This window comes from Cupressus sempervirens, chromosome 9, assembly GCF_028749045.1.
Source record: "Cupressus sempervirens isolate cs-2001-9-10 chromosome 9, ASM2874904v1, whole genome shotgun sequence".
Classification (NCBI taxonomy): Eukaryota; Viridiplantae; Streptophyta; class Pinopsida; order Cupressales; family Cupressaceae; genus Cupressus; species Cupressus sempervirens.
In genome coordinates, this window is record NC_143126.1 from 540,122,220 (window position 1) to 540,139,543 (window position 17,324).

Below are 17,324 nucleotides of genomic sequence, written 5' to 3' on the forward strand. Positions count from 1 at the left end.
CACTATTCAAATTTGCCAAAAGGAAACGCCAGAAAACCTTTTAAACAAAACTCAAAATGGTGCCCTAATAAGTAAGAAATATATATTGGAAAAGAGATGGTTCTAGGTTATTTAATTCTTACAACAAAAAGCAACTGTGCAATGGCATTAAGATGCAAGATATACCCCAAAATGCAGCAGCGAAATAGACTCCAAAACTGGCGTTTGAATGAGCAGCATAGCCTTGTTTTTTTTTTTGCTCATAATATAACAATGAAGACTCCAAATCCGGCCAAGGAAATGCAGAAAAGTGGAGTATGAACCAGTAATAGCGGCTATAGCAATAAGGAATAAAATTCTAGATTTGCCCAGAATGAAACAACAGTAACAATGGAAGTTGATGAGAAACCCCATGCATTCCAACCTTCTCGACATTTCCCAAAAAATGCGAATGAAAGAGGTAGAAAATGAATAAATGTGCCATGGGAGCCAGCTATAGCTGCCAAAACAGTAAGCTTTCCTTCAGACATGGTGGCTCATAACTCACGTGCCTAGAAACACAAAAGATACCTCTAGATCCGACTGCAAATGAAGTAAACTCTAGCAGTTATTTTTCCTGGCTCTTAAACTTTCCAGTTTGCTCACAATATGAAAAATAATGAAGGGTCTAGGTTTGAAAATAGATCACATAAACTCCTTATTTCTTTTTTATAATCTTTGAAGTCCTTGGGTTTGATGGGATTTAATTCCCATTCTTTTAATAACAAATTCATATGCCATGGGGGGTGGAAAGATTGGGTTAAGTATAAGTGTTTTAACACTTAGTTTTGGCTAATGTAAAAATATTTGGATTTTATATTGGAATAGGATTATTAATTGGTTTTTTTTTATGAGCCATTTTATAATCTTATTTAATTAAATGCAAGTATGTAAACCTTTTCCAAGTCTTATCCTATATTTAACCTTGTGCTTACAAGTTTTAATTGATTTCAAGTCAGCTTTGACATGTGTCCAAGAGAGTGAAGGTTAAATCATTATGTTTGACCTAGTGTTGTAAATCAGTTGGAATTGTAAGGAATGATTATAGGAGTCAGTTTGGGTTGGATTTAAGTTTGACTAGGTAATTTGGGGCTCTTTATGGCCAATTGGAGTGTTTCATGGGCAATTAGGAGTGAGTCATAGGTTCCTTTATGACTTCGTGCAGTTTATCAGTCAGCTCGTTATCATATTGATGAGCATTCGCTCCTTTTTTGGAGCCTCACTTCATGGATTCGACCCCAAAGGGGTCTGTACTTAGTCTCTTGAACTCTTATTGTTTTAGAGTTCTAATTATGCAGAAGAGGAATTTTGTGACATTTTTTCTGATGTCCTTAGTGTATTTTCTGTGTCTTTTGTAACTCATTTCTGGAGATTCAATATATGAATTGAATCATTTTGGAGCAAATTTTCTTTGGATTGATTACAAACCTTCTTTTTTTTTTGCAAATTCTGTGTAAATGTTTGATAGATAGGCAAAAATAGTGAGTTTTAGGACTCCTTTTGATCTGTCTCAACTCTTATTAGATATCAGAACTATAGGTTTGTTTGTAGGTTGCAGTGTGTGTGTCATGCCTTTAGGATTGTTAAGTGAAATAGTATCGTTTCCTTAGCTTTTTCTTTAGAACCTCACTGTGAAATATTTATGTAAGCCTTTATTAAGCAGGAGTGTTTAAGTCATAAAAGATATGTTACGAAGTGAAGTCGTTCGTGTGTTCTGTATCAATAAGTTTTGGTGTATCACCTAGTAGCTAGGTTTAGTTTTTGAGGTTTTATTTCTGCATCTTCTTCCCTTTAACTATCAAATCTAATTCGTTTCAGTATTCAAAAGCTTAGGTGATTATCTTAAGGAGCTGACCTATAACCCGAAGATTCACTTAGTTCAATAGGAAAATCCTACTACCTATGAGTGATTCCATGTTACCTGAAATTTCCAATTCATTTAATTGAATTTAGTAGGGTACAAATTTCAGGCCTTAACAAGAACACGTATAGAATACATTGCAATATCAAATAACATGCTATCATCCAATAATTAATCATAATAATCCAAACACCACATTTCCATATTCATAATAGTGTAGTACCATAATCCATAACCCACTATTCCTTTTAGGTATTTGAATATTTCTTTTAATAGCATTAACATGTGATTTATTCGGTTTAACTTGAAACCTAGCAACAATTCTAACTGCATTAGATGTGTTAGGTCTTGTATGAGTTAGGTATTACAAATCCACCAATCATAGATATGTGGTCTAATTTAATACTCTTAGATTCATCATCCTTTGTCAATTTTCATCCAGTAACCATTAGTGTTCCAATTGGCTATGAATCTTCCATACCAAATTTCTTCAATAAGTCTCTTATATACTTGCTCTGTAAATGAAAATACATGTCTCAGTTCAACAAATTTGCAAACCAAGGAATAATTTAATCTCTCCTATCGTAGACATCTCAACTTCTTTCTGCATCTTATTAGCAAAATTTGAACCCATCTTATCATCACCACGGAAAATGATATTATCCACAAAAACTTCAACAATCAAAATGCTTTCAGCTTTAACTTTAACATATAAATTATTGTCGTTAGTACCTTTGTTGATTCCAAGCTTCAATATATATTTGTCTAATCTTGCATACTAGGCTCTAGGACCTTGTTTTAGTCCGTTTAAAGCTTTTCTCAATCGGGTAACCATGTCCTTATGATTATCCATAGTAAATCCATCCGGCTGTTCAACATAGACTTCTTCCTCAAGATCTCCATTTAGAAATGCCAATCTAACATCCATCTGATATACTTTGAAATTTTTTTGAGCAACATAAGCAAGAAACATTCTAATAACTTCAATTCTAGCAACATGTGCAAATGTCTCATCAAAATTTATACTTTCCATTTGTGAACATCCTTTGTAAACTAATCTAGCTTTGTTTCAAACCACTTCACCATTTTCATTTACCTTGTCTTGGAAATTCATTTAGTTCCAATAACATGTTTATCTTTAGGTCTAGGAATTATAATCCATGTCCTATTCTTCTCAATCTGATCTATCTCTTCTTTCATAGCTTTAGTCTAGTTATCATTTTTGCAAGCTTCATTAACACTTTTAGGCTCAACTTGTGAAATCAAATAACTTTATCTCTAGCAATCTTTCCTCTAGTCATAACTCCTTGATTCTTATCACCAATAATCTGATCTTTAGTATGATTAAGCTTTACATACCTCAGAGTCTTAGGGGCATGACACTCATCAACTTTAATTCCATTGTTAGTCTCTTTAGTCGAACCATCATGATCTCTATTTTGCTAATCTTTGATCTGTGACAGATTATCTTCATCGTCATTTGATTCATTACTAAACAATCTTTCTTGTATTTGAAATCCTTCATCAACTTTCACATTAGCACTCTCAACAAGTTGCTTTACCTCTAAATATAGCAGCGGTAGGCTTTTCTCTTAGTAAAATAACCAAGAAATATTCCTTCACTTCTAGGATCAAACTATCCTAGGTCATCATCTCTCTTAATGTAACATTTGCTTCCAAAAATTCCGAAATACTTAACTGTAGGTACATGTCCATACCATAGTTCATAAGGTGTCTTACGGTTTGCTTACTTTATTTGAACTTTGTTCAATGTGTAGAGTGCTATAGCAACAACTTCTCTCTAGTATATATGAGGCACTTTTCTTTCCAACATCATAGTCCTTGTAGTGTCAAAGATTGTTTTGCTCCTTTGCTCTGCTATCCCATTTTGTTGAGGAGTTCTACGGACAGACATTTGTCTCCTTATTCCATGTTCTTTGCAATATGTGTTAAATCTGTAACTCTAACATCATATTGGTCTGATTACACAGATCGTACATATATGATAATGCATGAAATCCCTTAGATAAAAGGCCTATATATAATTGTCATTCCCTTTATTTTGATTGGCATCTCCTTTGGGCAATATAGTTAAAGACTAACTTAATCAACTTACTTAGTTTAATCACTAACTAAAGGTAATTCTCTCTTGGACGCCGATTTGAAGAAAGTAATTAAGGTCAACCTAGATAGGGACATATCCTTTCTAAGGACATGCCCCTTGGTTGCTATATTTATATAGGGTGTGAATGTGGATAAAGGACACGAAAAACATAAGGTCTGCTCCTTTAGCATTACTGCCCTATACGATGTTAGTAGGTATAAAAAAACATTTGTAGAATAATTATTATACACCAAATAAGACTCCATATACGAGTCTGTGATATTCAAGACCATCTTCAACAAGTCAAGAAAGGCATTATATTAGTTTTGTTGTTCAGAATTTCCAGAAACTTTACATGGTATCAGAGCTTTGGTAGTCGAACTTAGGCTTTGCAAATTGACAATCAGATTTAAAATATCTAGCAACATCCTTCTACCTTCAATGGTTAGCGCAATTAGACCCAAAGACAGGTTTGATGGAAAAGAACACTTCGTTGCTTGGAAATTCAGAATTATGATGATTCTTGAAGACATTGATGATAAAGAATCCAAGTAACCCAATGTTGACCCTCATAAAACTATCTAGAGTAAAGGAAATAGGAAAGCCATCCAAATCATATTAGACGGAGTTAAAAATGAAATAGTACCTATGCTAATGAAACATCAGACAACATTTAATATGATGAGTGTATTATTAAATGCATATCAGGTTAACAATGTGACTAGAACCCTTGCACTAAAAAGGCAACTAAATCATATACAGATAAAGAAGGGAGAATCTATGAATTCATACTTCTTAAGGGTGGCTAGTCTAAGAGATGAACTTGCAAGTATAGGGACCATAATTGAAGACAAAGAGCTAACACTTATGGCTATAGATGGGTTACCAGATTCATGGGGAACACTTACAAGGAGTAAGTACTAGAGACAATCTTTCAGACTTCAATAGACTTAAAGGAGATTGCCTTCAAGAAGAGTCTAGGAAACTTAAGAAAGGAGGAAAACTGAAAACTGAAGATAAAAAACTTCATGTTCTCAACATAAATTCCTATAAAGGTAAGAAGAAGCACTTCAAGAAGAAGGGTAATCAAATAAATGACAAACCTAAGAGAGATTTATTCAAAATAAAATGCTTCAAATGTGAAAAATTTGGACACTATAGATCTAATTGCCTTGAGAATACAAAGCAGCAAGTAAACTATACAAACATTGCTAGGAAAGAAGAAAACTATGATCTTGAGAAATGTGTATTCTATTCTACACTATCAAACAAAGCATGGGTAATTGATAGTGGATTATCTTGACACATTACATGATATAAAAAGGTACTAGACTCAATATCAGAAGAAGTTAATGACGAAGTTATCATAGGTAATAATTCCACTCATTCGGTCAAAGGAATTGGGAACTGTACCTTGAAACTAAAGTCGAGTATTTCTCTCCATCTCAAAAGAGTACTCTATGTACTAGGAATAAAGAGGAATCTAATCTCTGTTACAACACTTGAAGATGATGGACATAATGTTGCATTCATGGACGGTAAAGTAATTACTTGGTCTAAGAACTCTTCATTTAAGAAATCAAAGTTGATTGGTCAAAGAAATGGATACTTGTATGAATTAAACATAGAACCTATTCAGGCCTTAATTCATGAAGCTGCTGATATAAACAAAATGTGGCATAGAAGGTTAGGACATCTAAACTTCAAAGCCTTATTGACCATGGAGAATATGGTTACTGGATTACCTAAGTTGAATAAAGATCATTCAAGCATATGCAAAGGATGCGCTCTGGGTAAGAACACCAAAAGTCCATTTCAAGATAACACTAGAAAAACTAACAATGTTTTGGAATTAGTCCACTCAGATTTATGTGAACCTATGTCTGTTCCTTCTCTTGGTGTATTCTGGTACTATATATTTTTTATAGATGATTTCTCTAGGAAAACATGGATTTACTTCTTAAAATGTAAAGAATTAGAAAAAATCCTTAAGAGATTTAAATAATTCAAAACCTTAATTGAAAACCTACGAGGACACAAAATTAAAACTCTTAGGACTGATAATGGAGGGGAATATACTTCAGATTTGTTTAAAGTTTTTTGTAAAGAAGTAGGAATTAAAAGGGAGTATACTATTCCTTATAATCCACAACAAAACAGGGTAACAAAAAGAAAAAATAGAACAATTATGCAAGCAACAAGAGCTATGATATTTGATCAAAATTTAGAATATTATTTTTGGGTAGAAGCTTCATGTATTGCTTCTTATATTCAAAACAGAAGTCCTCACTCCCACCATAGAGATAAAACTCCTGAATAAATCTTTTCTAAAGGTTAAACCAAATATAAGCCATCTTATGATATTTGGGTGCCCAGTATACATACATGTTCCAAAAGAAAAGAGAACTAAGTTAGAACCCTTTGGGAGGAAAGGTGTTTTTGTCGGGTATAGTGAAACATCTAAGGCATATAGAGTTTTCATACCTGGTCAGAAAAACATTGAACTTAGTAGGGATGTAATATTTGAAGAAGATTTAGCTTTCAAAAGAGCCCTTAGTTCTGAAGATCCTACGCATATATTTAGTTCTGAAGAAAATCATGAATCTGAGTTTCAAAGGGAGAACATTGAAGAAATTGAAGATGAAATTCAAAATCTTTATCTTGAAGAAACTCTAAATCCTAAGAAAAGACCACTTTGGGCTATTAAGATTGTAGAGGAAGCACAAGACTTTGCTGCACCTTCTGGAACCTTCATAGAAAGCAAAATACCCAAAAGATTTTCTAGTTATGCAACAAACATGAGTGATTTATCTAAATTAGAACCAATCAACATTTCAAATGCTATTAAACATACAAATTGGAAGGATGCTATGACGAAAGAATACCAATCCATTATTAAGAATGGTGTTTGGGAAATTGTCCCAAGGCTTGAAGGAAAATCTGTTGTTTCTTCTAAGTGGATATTTGAAATCAAGCACGTTGCTGATGGTAGCCTTGAAAAATATAAAGTCAGATTTGTAGTCAGAGGATTCTCTTAGGAGGGAATTGACTATGAAGAAACCTTTGCTCCATTTGCTAGATACACCTCTGTAAGAGCAGTCCTAGCTATTGCAGCATCGAAAAGATGGAAAGTACATTAGATGGATGTGAAAATAACATTTCTGAATGGAAAGATTACAAAAGAGGTATATTTGGAATAACTTGAAGGATTTGAAACTCATAACCCTAAAGTCTTTGTTTGCAGGCTCAATAAAGCTCTCTATGGGCTTAAACAGGCTCCAAGGGCATGGTATGAAAGAATTGATAAGTATCTCTCCAGTTTAGGATTCTCCAAGAATGAAGCTAATCCAAATCTCTGTTATAAAAAAGATAAAGATGATATGATAATTTTGATACTATATGTTGATGATTCACTAATAATAGGTGATGATCATCTCATAGATCAATGCAAGAAAGATCTAATCAAAGAATTCAAAATGCAAGATTTAGGACTCCATCATTACTTCCTAGGACTGGAAGTATGGCTGAACTTTGACAACATCATACTTAATCAAAGAAAGTATACATTAGACATCTTGAAGAGATTTGGAATGTGGATCTGTAGACCTATGTCTTCTCCTATGGAGACTAATCTACACAAACTTAAGGAAGCAACAACAAAATCACCCTCCATAGATTCTACTCTTTATAGACAGATGATTGGGTCTCATATGTACTTGGTAAATACAAGACCTGATATTTGTTATGCTGTTAATGCCTTAAGTGAGTTTATGTGTGAGCCAAAGGAGATTCACCTAGTTGCAGTCAAACACATTATGAGATAATGACAAGGAACTCTTAACCTTGGGTTCAAGTATGAGAAAGTTGACTTGGACTTACATTAGTTCAAAGACTTAGATTGGGTTGGAAGTGTTACTGATAGGAAAAGCACTTCAGGATGCTATTTCAGTTTAGGCTTAGGGATGATATCTTGGATATGCAGAAAGTAGACATTAGTAGCACAGAGTTCCACAAAAGCTGAATACATTGCTGAAGCAATGGCCTCTCGGGAAGCAATTTGGCTTCAAAAGTTACTTGTGGGATTATTTGGTCAACCCATGAATCCTACTATTGTTCATTGTGATAATTAGAGTTCCATCAAGCTTTTTGTGAATCCAATTTTTCATGACAGGTCCAAGCATATTGAAATTCCTTATCATTATGTAAGAGATATGGTAGACAGGAATATTATAAAATTAAAATACATTTGCATTGCAGATCATATAGTATATATTCTTGCTAAACCTCTCTCTCGAGTGAAGATACATCACTTCAGGAAAAGACTTGGTATGGTTGAATTATAATTCATTTTTATTCTTTAATTATTAATGAAACAATTTTTAGTTAAAATTATTATTGTCAGGCTATTGACTGTTATGGGCTTCACCATTTGTATTCATTATCTAAGAGGTGACAATCTCTAAGATAATGAACACCTGTATAAAAGACATTATAAGAGATGACGATCTCTAAGATTATGTATTGAAAATAGAGAACTATAGTCAGATTTGGATGAGTTCAAGATCACATTGTGATGTAGACATTTCTATGCCTATGAGTCACAACTTGGATAAATGAAGAATTTAATCATTCTTTGGATTTTATCCTGTGTTCTTGTTAATCTTAACTTAGGATCATATTGTGATTAAGACTACCAATACCTATGAGTCACAACTTGGATAAAGGAAGAATTTAATCATTCTCCGGATTTTATCCTGTATATTGCATTCCATGCAATACTGTTATCACAAGTATAAGTGATAAGTCGTATCACAGGTATAGTAATATGACATAGTATCATGTGTTCAATGATACCGCATGCTTAGAAGATTCATATAGATATAGAGTACCAATCTATGCTTATTCATCTTAATTGATGGTGCTAGATATGTTATCTCTCAATATGATTATCAAGTTAAGAGGGAGTGTTAAATTTGTAACTTTGACATCATATTGGTCTGATTACACAGATTGTACAAATCTGATAATGCATGAAATCCCTTAGATAAAAGGCCTATATATAATTGTCATTCCCTTTATTCTGATCGGCGTCTCCTTGGGGCAATATAGTTAAAGACTAACTTAATCAACTTAGTTTAATCACTAACTAAAGGTAATTCTCTCTTGGACGTCGATTTGAAGAAAGTAATTAAGGCCAACCTAGACAGGGACATGTTCTTTCTAAGGACATGCCCCTTGGTTGCTATATTTATGTAGGGTGTGAATGTGGATAAAGGACACACGAAAAAAATAAGGTCTACTCCTTTAGCATTACTACCCTATACGATTTGTAGCAGATATAAAAAAACATTTGTAGAATAATTATTATACACCAAATAACACTTCATATACAAGTTTGATATATTCAAGACCATGTTCAGCAAGTCAAGAAAGGCATTATATTAGTTTGGTTGTTCAGAATTTGTAGAAACTTTACAATATGCATTGAAATTTCCAGATGTAAATTCTGCACCACAATTAGATCTCAATCATTTCAACTTTATTCTAGTTTAGTCTCAACTTTGGCTTTAAATATCTTGAATTTATCAAAAGCTTTTGATTCTTCCTTCAAAAATGCGATCCACATCATTCTAGAATAATCATCAATGAATAGAATGAGATATCTCTCACGATACCAAGTCCTTGTCTTCGCAGGACCACATTAATTAGTATGAAACAAATTTTAATTCTCAGAAGCATTATATGTCTTGTTCTTGAAAGCAATTCTTGTTTGTTTCCTCATAGTGCATTCCTTGCATAATGTGTTAGTATGCTTCATCAAATTTGGTAGATCTCTCACAACATTAGAAGTATTAATCTTCACAATGTTATCAAAATTTACATGACAAAATTTCTTATGACACAACCAATTGTCATCAATCTTTGCAACCAAACATATTTTCTCTACTGAATTCAAATGAAATACATTACCTTTGGTTTTTGTTTCAGATTTATCTTAATTCTGGAATCATTTGTAATAGTGCACATTCCATCCTTTAATTGTAGATTGTAACCTTTGTCAACCAATTGTTCAACACTCAAAAGAATATGCTTTAGCCCCTCAACAAATAAAACATCATCAGTATAAGAGTAATTGGACCTCTTCCTTTGATTAATCAAGGAGTGCTGTCACCAGATCTAAGAACACCACATCATACTTATCAAGCCTCACAAACTTATTCACATCTCATGTCATATGGTGTGATTGTGACCATCCACTGCCTATGATTCATCTCCTCAATTCGAGTAACCAAGACTTTTTCTTCAATCATAGGGGTTTCATCTTTAATAACAACAAAAACAATTTCTTCCTCACTCTTTTCATAATCATCATCAGAAGCATGATCATGGGCAACATAATAACATTTCTTCTGATATCTAGGCTTAAATTTACTTGGGTTATGTTTAGGAACTCCCTCTGGACATCTAGATGCAAAATGACCAATCTGATTACATGCAAAACATTTAAAAGGCAATTTCCCTTCATACTTACCTTCACCTTTTAGTATCCTCTCCACAATCATAGCTTCCAATTCTTCTAGCTTCCTTTCCTCTTCCTCTATTTCTTCCCATTCCTTAGCATGTCTGCCAAATCTTGTAGAACTAGTAGAATTGTCACAATCAATGTCAATGTTATTCTTATAAACAATAGCTTTAAACGTCAATTCTACTATGGGTAAAGCATCTCCAAGTTTAATTGTTTCAAAAGCAGACAATTTACCAACCACTATATCTTGTGTTACATCCTGAATTGTTCAGTATCTTCTCAATAACAACAATCTTGGTGCCATAAAAAGATGGCAAGGATCTTAGAATCTGGTACTCAAGTTCATCTTCGGTAATGATTCATCTAGCATTTTTAATTCCACAAACAACTTTCGTCGTCTTCTGCACATATGTCCCGATTGTCTGATCTTCACTCATTTTGATAGATTCTAACTTTCCTTTTAGGCTTTCTAACCTCCCTTGTCGCACAAAATTTTCACCTTCATAGAGTGATTGCAGTTTCATTCAAATTCATTGAGCAGTCTCATTTCCATCACATCAATATATTTGGTATCAACTAGGGCACTGAGTAAGGCTTCCTTGGCAATCGTATTGTAGTAAAAGTTCTTCATCTGCATTCTCGAGATTTGGAATCCGTTAGGGGTTCTTTGTATAATTCAAATGCTCTATACCCATGCAAATCAAGTGTGCAATCATCCTTCCTTTCCATAGTGAATAGTTAGGTCCATCAAACTTCAAACTTTCCTTCTTAAAGGCCATTATTGATCTCCTCAAGTAGTTACGCTTCAAAAAGAGAACCAAAGAGCTTTAATACTAATTCTTAGGAATAACAATGCATAACACACAATTGGGGGGGGGGGGGGGCTGAATCAGTTGCGGCCGAATTAAAAGATTAAACCACCCTTCTCATATTAGATATGTAAACTTAAATGCAATGCAAAACAAATAACACCATAACACATAACAACATATTTTTTACGTGGAAACCTGGTTAAGGGAAAAACCATGATGGGGATTAAACCCACTAGATGATGTACTAGTACATATTAAACCCTGTTAAAGGTTGATGGGAAAATCACATGCATTCAAGCACTCACCTGGAGCTCACTTCTCTACTATAACAAAGGCAACAACCTTGATTGGAGAACAATCCAAATAGGTGAACAACAATTCACTATGGACAACAATCCACTGAGATGAGCTGCCTGAAAGCATCAACTATGCCAATACAATTCCTTTGAAGTACAATATTAGATTCCACTTACACATTTTCTTAATCAACTTTGATCTTCATATCATCATCTTTGCTTCATATCATCCTCTCCATCAGTACATACACGATTTCACAAATTGGTTTACTTTCTTATACAAGTCTCTAACATTTTATTGGGTTGTCTCAATATGATACCTAATTACAAAATAAATTACACCAACCAATGCAATTCCATAAGTGTCAGCTAGAACCTTAGTTGCCGATTCGTGACACGAATCCGATTCGGGCATGTGGATCGGATCCGTGGATTCGGGATTTTTTTTTTTCCCAATTATGATCCGTGGAGGATTCGTGCATATATATATACTAAAAAATAAGAGAAATATACATAATTCTAAAACTAAATCATTTCATAGTATGAATCTAGTATACTTGATCAATGACATTGATAATTAATCTATTTTCACGATTATAAAGAAAATCAACACATTCACATTGAATTACTGAAAGTGAAAGCTTGTAACATTCAAAATATAGATCATTAAACTTAAAGTTTATAACATGATTTACTCATAAAAGAGTCAAGAGTCAACACTAAAGTTTTTTATTTAATCATCAAATGAATTTTCAAGAAAATCCGCATCAGAGGGGTACTGGTGAGCTGCAAGTGCTGCATCTGTATTAGTAGAGGAACCCAAACCACTAGTAGTAGAGGGGATTGCTAACTCATAATCCTCCTCCTCATCATCCACATCAATTAGAGTGGATCTAGCAAGATCTCGGATGGTCATATCTAAATCAGGAGTCTCGGGTGCTACATCCCAAAGCTTTTCGGGCCCCTTCTTGTACTTGGGATCCTTCTGTGACAACAAGCGCAAATTGTTGTGAATGAACACAAGGTCTTTTGATTTTTTTGGAGCCAACCGGTTGCGTTTGATTGAGTGGATAAAGGAGTAAGTACTCCAATTCCGCTCAGCGGCAGAAGAGCTGGCAACCTAAAGAGAAATTAAAAATTATCAATACAACAATCAAGATAAATAAATTAAATAATAAATTCAAGGAATTGAGAATGTTAACCTTAAGCTTAATTTTACAAACTTACTTGGGATAGGACCTTTATGGCAAGAGGTTGGAGGTACATGAAGGCTTGCCCATGAAGGTACCACCATTTGATGGCACCCATCCTACTTTGGTCTGCTATGGCAATAGGGTCGAAATCCTCACCTGAGTTGAAAGCAGCAAATTCTGTCATGTCCCCTTTTTAGCGACATAACTTTAACAGGGGATTTGCCTATCATCGACTCTCGTAGGCAAATGATTATGGGAAGAGGGTCATTTTTGTCTTCCGATAATTACAATTTTGCTCTCGAAGAATAATAATTTAGTAAGTGGGGCCTACTCGTTCTAATATTAAATTAAGGTTGTACTCTAACTTTATAAAGTTATTTATTTAATTTTATAAATTTTAATAATTGAAGTACATCATAAAAGATGATTCCGGAAAACTTCTAGAAACTTCTCAGCAAAGTGAATAAATAGAGGACATAAGGCTCCCATTTTGGAACAAGCAGTTTTGTGGATTCTATTCTTCTTCAGCTGGAGGAGCTTGTAGCCATTTGGTCTGCAAATTCTCGAATTTATCCTTGGAAACGAAAACTTCCATGGGTAAGCAATTTTGAGGATGTGGAATATCATCCGAAATATTGCAATCTGAAAGTGATACAACAGTCACTTTAACAGGGCGAAATCTGTGACCTAAGGTCAAGTGGGGTTTTCAAGACTTAGAAGAATAAGTTGCCATACTCTAAACTATTACAAGATTGGATCAAATTCGTAGTAGAAGCCAGAATATCAATTAGAACCGGACAAGTCTCTGATATCCGTCACAAAACAGAGGGGAGGAATTACAGATTATAGACGGAATTATAAACACATTTCGTATGCCAGTAATGAGTGCGGATCATTGAATTGCCGGCGTCGCAGGTTCGAGGGTTAATTCGGAGGGCAAAGTTTGGCGGGTGTTTAAACTGTTGTTTACGAAAGGTTATGGGCGAATTTCGGGCCTGACACGTAATGATCGGTCATGCGATTTAAGATCCAAGCCTTCATAAAAACGCGAGACAGCAACCCCGATCATAGTCAGAATAAATATTGTCGGATAGGCGAAGGTATTTCTTGCGGGTAGGAACAGATCGGAGCCGAGCAGTGAAGCTATTCTAACAAAGAAAACCCATCCTCCCGTCCACACATCATCAGCCGAGACAGAGGTCGTGACCCACTCTTTGAATATGGGCGTCTCCTAACAGATCTGGGGTATCAACAGATCGTTCCAGGAACAGAAGGAAAAATATATATAGATAGCCAGTACGGAGTTCGCGGGACATGCAACAATAAGAATCAGATCTAGGAGAGAAGGTTGCCAACCGCAGATATAGTTTAAAATACAAGGAAGCCGATTCGCCTCTACCTTTTTCATCCACGAATGACAACAGGGACAGTGGCAATTTCAGGTTCTTATTAACAATTCTATGGAGTAAGGGCGGAATATATTACACCAGGTTTTTTTAATATAAAAAAAAAAAATAAAAAAAAAAAAAAAAAAAAAAAAAAAAAAAAAAAACTATTATCATTACTGCCCAAGATAGTAATATAAATTTCAGCAAAACTTGGTGTTTCAATTGTCATTGCATTTTTGGTGAATAATTATTTGAGACATGTGGGTTTTCAGTTTTATTTTAATTGATTACTAGTAAAGCTCATTTCAAATTCACTCCTCACAATTGCCCCAATCTCTGGATCTTGGAATATCTTAGCTAGTGCCCTCTTATACCCATTTGCAACCTCTGCATCTCTAAATGGTGGTACTCTACCTGGAAGGCGAAGTACATCTGCACTATAGTACCTGGGGATAACAAAAGACAATTGAACACTATCAAATATCAATAGCACAAACATTGGATAAAATAAGTGCAAACATTTGATAAGAACTACAGTACCTCGGGGATAGAGCATATGCAAGGAGGTGCAAAGGTGTGGTCATCTTGTTCCATCGATGATGAACAATTTTTTCCACCTTCTTGTAAAGGGTGTCCTCAGGATCATTCTCCCTCCTCTGTATGACCTAAGATATGAAATATGAATAATAATTATAATTAGTGAATATGTCAATTTAAACTTTAGAATCTAGATATCTCTCAAATAAAAAATTGTTGTAAAAGAGCGTAAAACTTACCATTTTAATTTTTTCCAGCATACTATCCATGGAATCATAAATATCCCCAAGGCATGGCTCATCACTATTTGCGAAGCGAAGCATTGCCATTATTGGATCGGTGATTTCCAACACATAACTCACAAGACCCCACCAATCCTCATCTAGTATCATTCTTCTCACATTTAAAGCCCTTGCTATATTGGAATTCTTCCAAATGCCCCATTGGGGGCTAATGACCATATGCTTCAATGCTTCTTTTACCTTCACAAGTCGTCTCAAGACGATTGTGTGAGAGGCAAAGCGGGTTTCAGCAACCTAAGAACATGTTAAACTCAAGTTAGTAAAACATTTAAAAATTAAAACATGTTAATGTAAACAACAACAAAAATTAATAATTGTGGAATCCAATAATATTCAATTATATATTAAATATAAAAATTTACCTTCAATAACTCCAAGTCTGAGAAACTCCTAAAAATTGTTTGTGACATGTGGTGATTTGTCACAAACATTTGAATCTCTTCAGCTTCCTCATATATCCTTTTCACCCAATCTATTTTGGTGCCAATTGCTTTCATCACTAAATTGAGAGAGTGGACGGTGCATGGTGTCCAAAAGATATGATCATATCTAGACTCTACAATTATCCCTGCAGCCCTGCAAACTTTTGCATTGTCCGTGACCACTTGAACAACATTATCAGGACCCACTGACTCTATGGCATCAATGAGAATGCGTGAAATAAATTCTGCATCTTTCACTTGCACTTCACAATCAACTACCTTCAAGAACATTGCCCCCTTAGGGCATACAGCAATAACATTGATCAATGGACTGTTTCTACAATCTTTCCAACCATCCGAAATAATAGACACACCCGATTGAACCCAAAAATCTCTTATTGGTTGAAGTTGAGCCTCTACATTTTTCCTCTCATCATGTAATATGGTAGTGCGCAACTTCTCGTAACTAGGCGGTTTGTAACCATGGGGTGCATCATTTATTGCTTCCACCATCTCCCTAAAATAAGGTGATCTGGCAAAATTAAATGAAACACCATTTGCAATTAAACAACGTCCAATTTTGTGATCAGCAATGTCTCTCTTTTCAATTTGGAATGCCCTATCTAGTGGGCCTCTCTTGCGGGTGAGTGGAGATGGGTCTTCATCTTCATCATTTGTAGTTGGCATAGGCAAAAAAGGATGTGTTCTTGTGTTTGTTTGATCAAATGATGGTGTTGGTATATTTGTTTTTTGGGAAGCACCACGTTTTGCTTTTGCAACTGCTCTATCAGCATCATCTTGCTCTTTTGCTAATGCTGCTATCTGTGCAGCTGGTAATCCCTTCTTATCACTACCTTGACACATGTGAATTCCTTCATCCGCAGGGCCCAAAAAATGTAGTTTCACTCGTGAATAGGAGCTTCTATGTTGTATGTTGCAAAAATTACATTTCCATATGTATGCCCCACCCCCAGGACATTGTGCAACTCTTGTTGTGTGTCTCCATAAAGGAGACCCCTTATCAATTTTGAAGCTTGGTGATGCAGCCCCACCCCCACCCACTAAGCCTTGACTACTCATTGTTCTATTCTTGCAATCTAGAAAAAGTGAAAGAAAACCATGCTTCACACTTGCACAAAAACTTGAAAATTTGGAAAACTAAAAATAAATCAATAATCTATGAAAGAATTCAAAAATATGGTTGAAATGCATACCTTAAACACTTCTTGCAAGGTATTTGAAGCTCCACAACTGATCTCCTTCGAATCCAAGCACTTCACTTCAAACTAGCAAGTATGAGAGAGCAAAATGAGAGAGCAAAATAGAGAGCAAAATAGAGAGCAAATGAACTTGCATTGTGATTTAGAGGGTCGTTTTTAGGGTTTAGGGCCTTTAGGGCAAAAAAAAAACATTAAAAAATGATAATGGGCCCACGTTTTTGCATACTCCTCCTGTCATTGCCGCGGATTCATGAGGATCCGCGCGTGGATCCTCGAGGATCCGGGCAGGATTCGTAATCCTGCCTGTGGATCCGTAAGGATCCGCGGGCCGCGGATCCTTACGGATCCACAGGCAGGATTACGAATCCTGCCCGGATCCTCACGGATCCATACGTGGATTTGGATCCGAATCGGACCCGAGCCCGGATCCGGCCTTTTCCAGGCGAATCCGGTAACTAAGGCTAGAAGATATTACAATATCAAATAACACACTATCATCTAATAGTTAATCATAATAATTCAAATACCATGTTTCCTAATTGAGTTGGCTAGAAAATAAATTCCTTTTCATTGTCCAACAATCAAATTGACTTTTGAGTCATCAATCCACAAGAAAATCTACAGATAAAAGTGAACCGCAGACTA

General features: G+C 35.0%; 2 protein-coding genes across 5 annotated transcripts in view; one reads left to right on the top strand and one right to left on the bottom strand.

Annotated features, from left to right (window-relative positions):
• The window catches only part of LOC149539754 (phosphoenolpyruvate phosphatase-like), a 357,723-nt gene that overhangs the window by 28,730 nt on the left and 311,669 nt on the right, over positions 1–17,324 (top strand). The window lies entirely within an intron of this gene.
• On the bottom strand, positions 14,593–15,888 carry LOC149539755 (uncharacterized). Its single transcript, XM_089800956.1, has 2 exons — positions 14,975–15,888; positions 14,593–14,863 (listed from the first exon to the last, which is right to left on the bottom strand). The coding sequence occupies exons 1-2, from the start codon at positions 15,194–15,196 to the stop codon at positions 14,675–14,677; spliced, it is 411 nt and encodes a 136-aa protein (XP_089657082.1). The 5' UTR covers positions 15,197–15,888; the 3' UTR covers positions 14,593–14,674.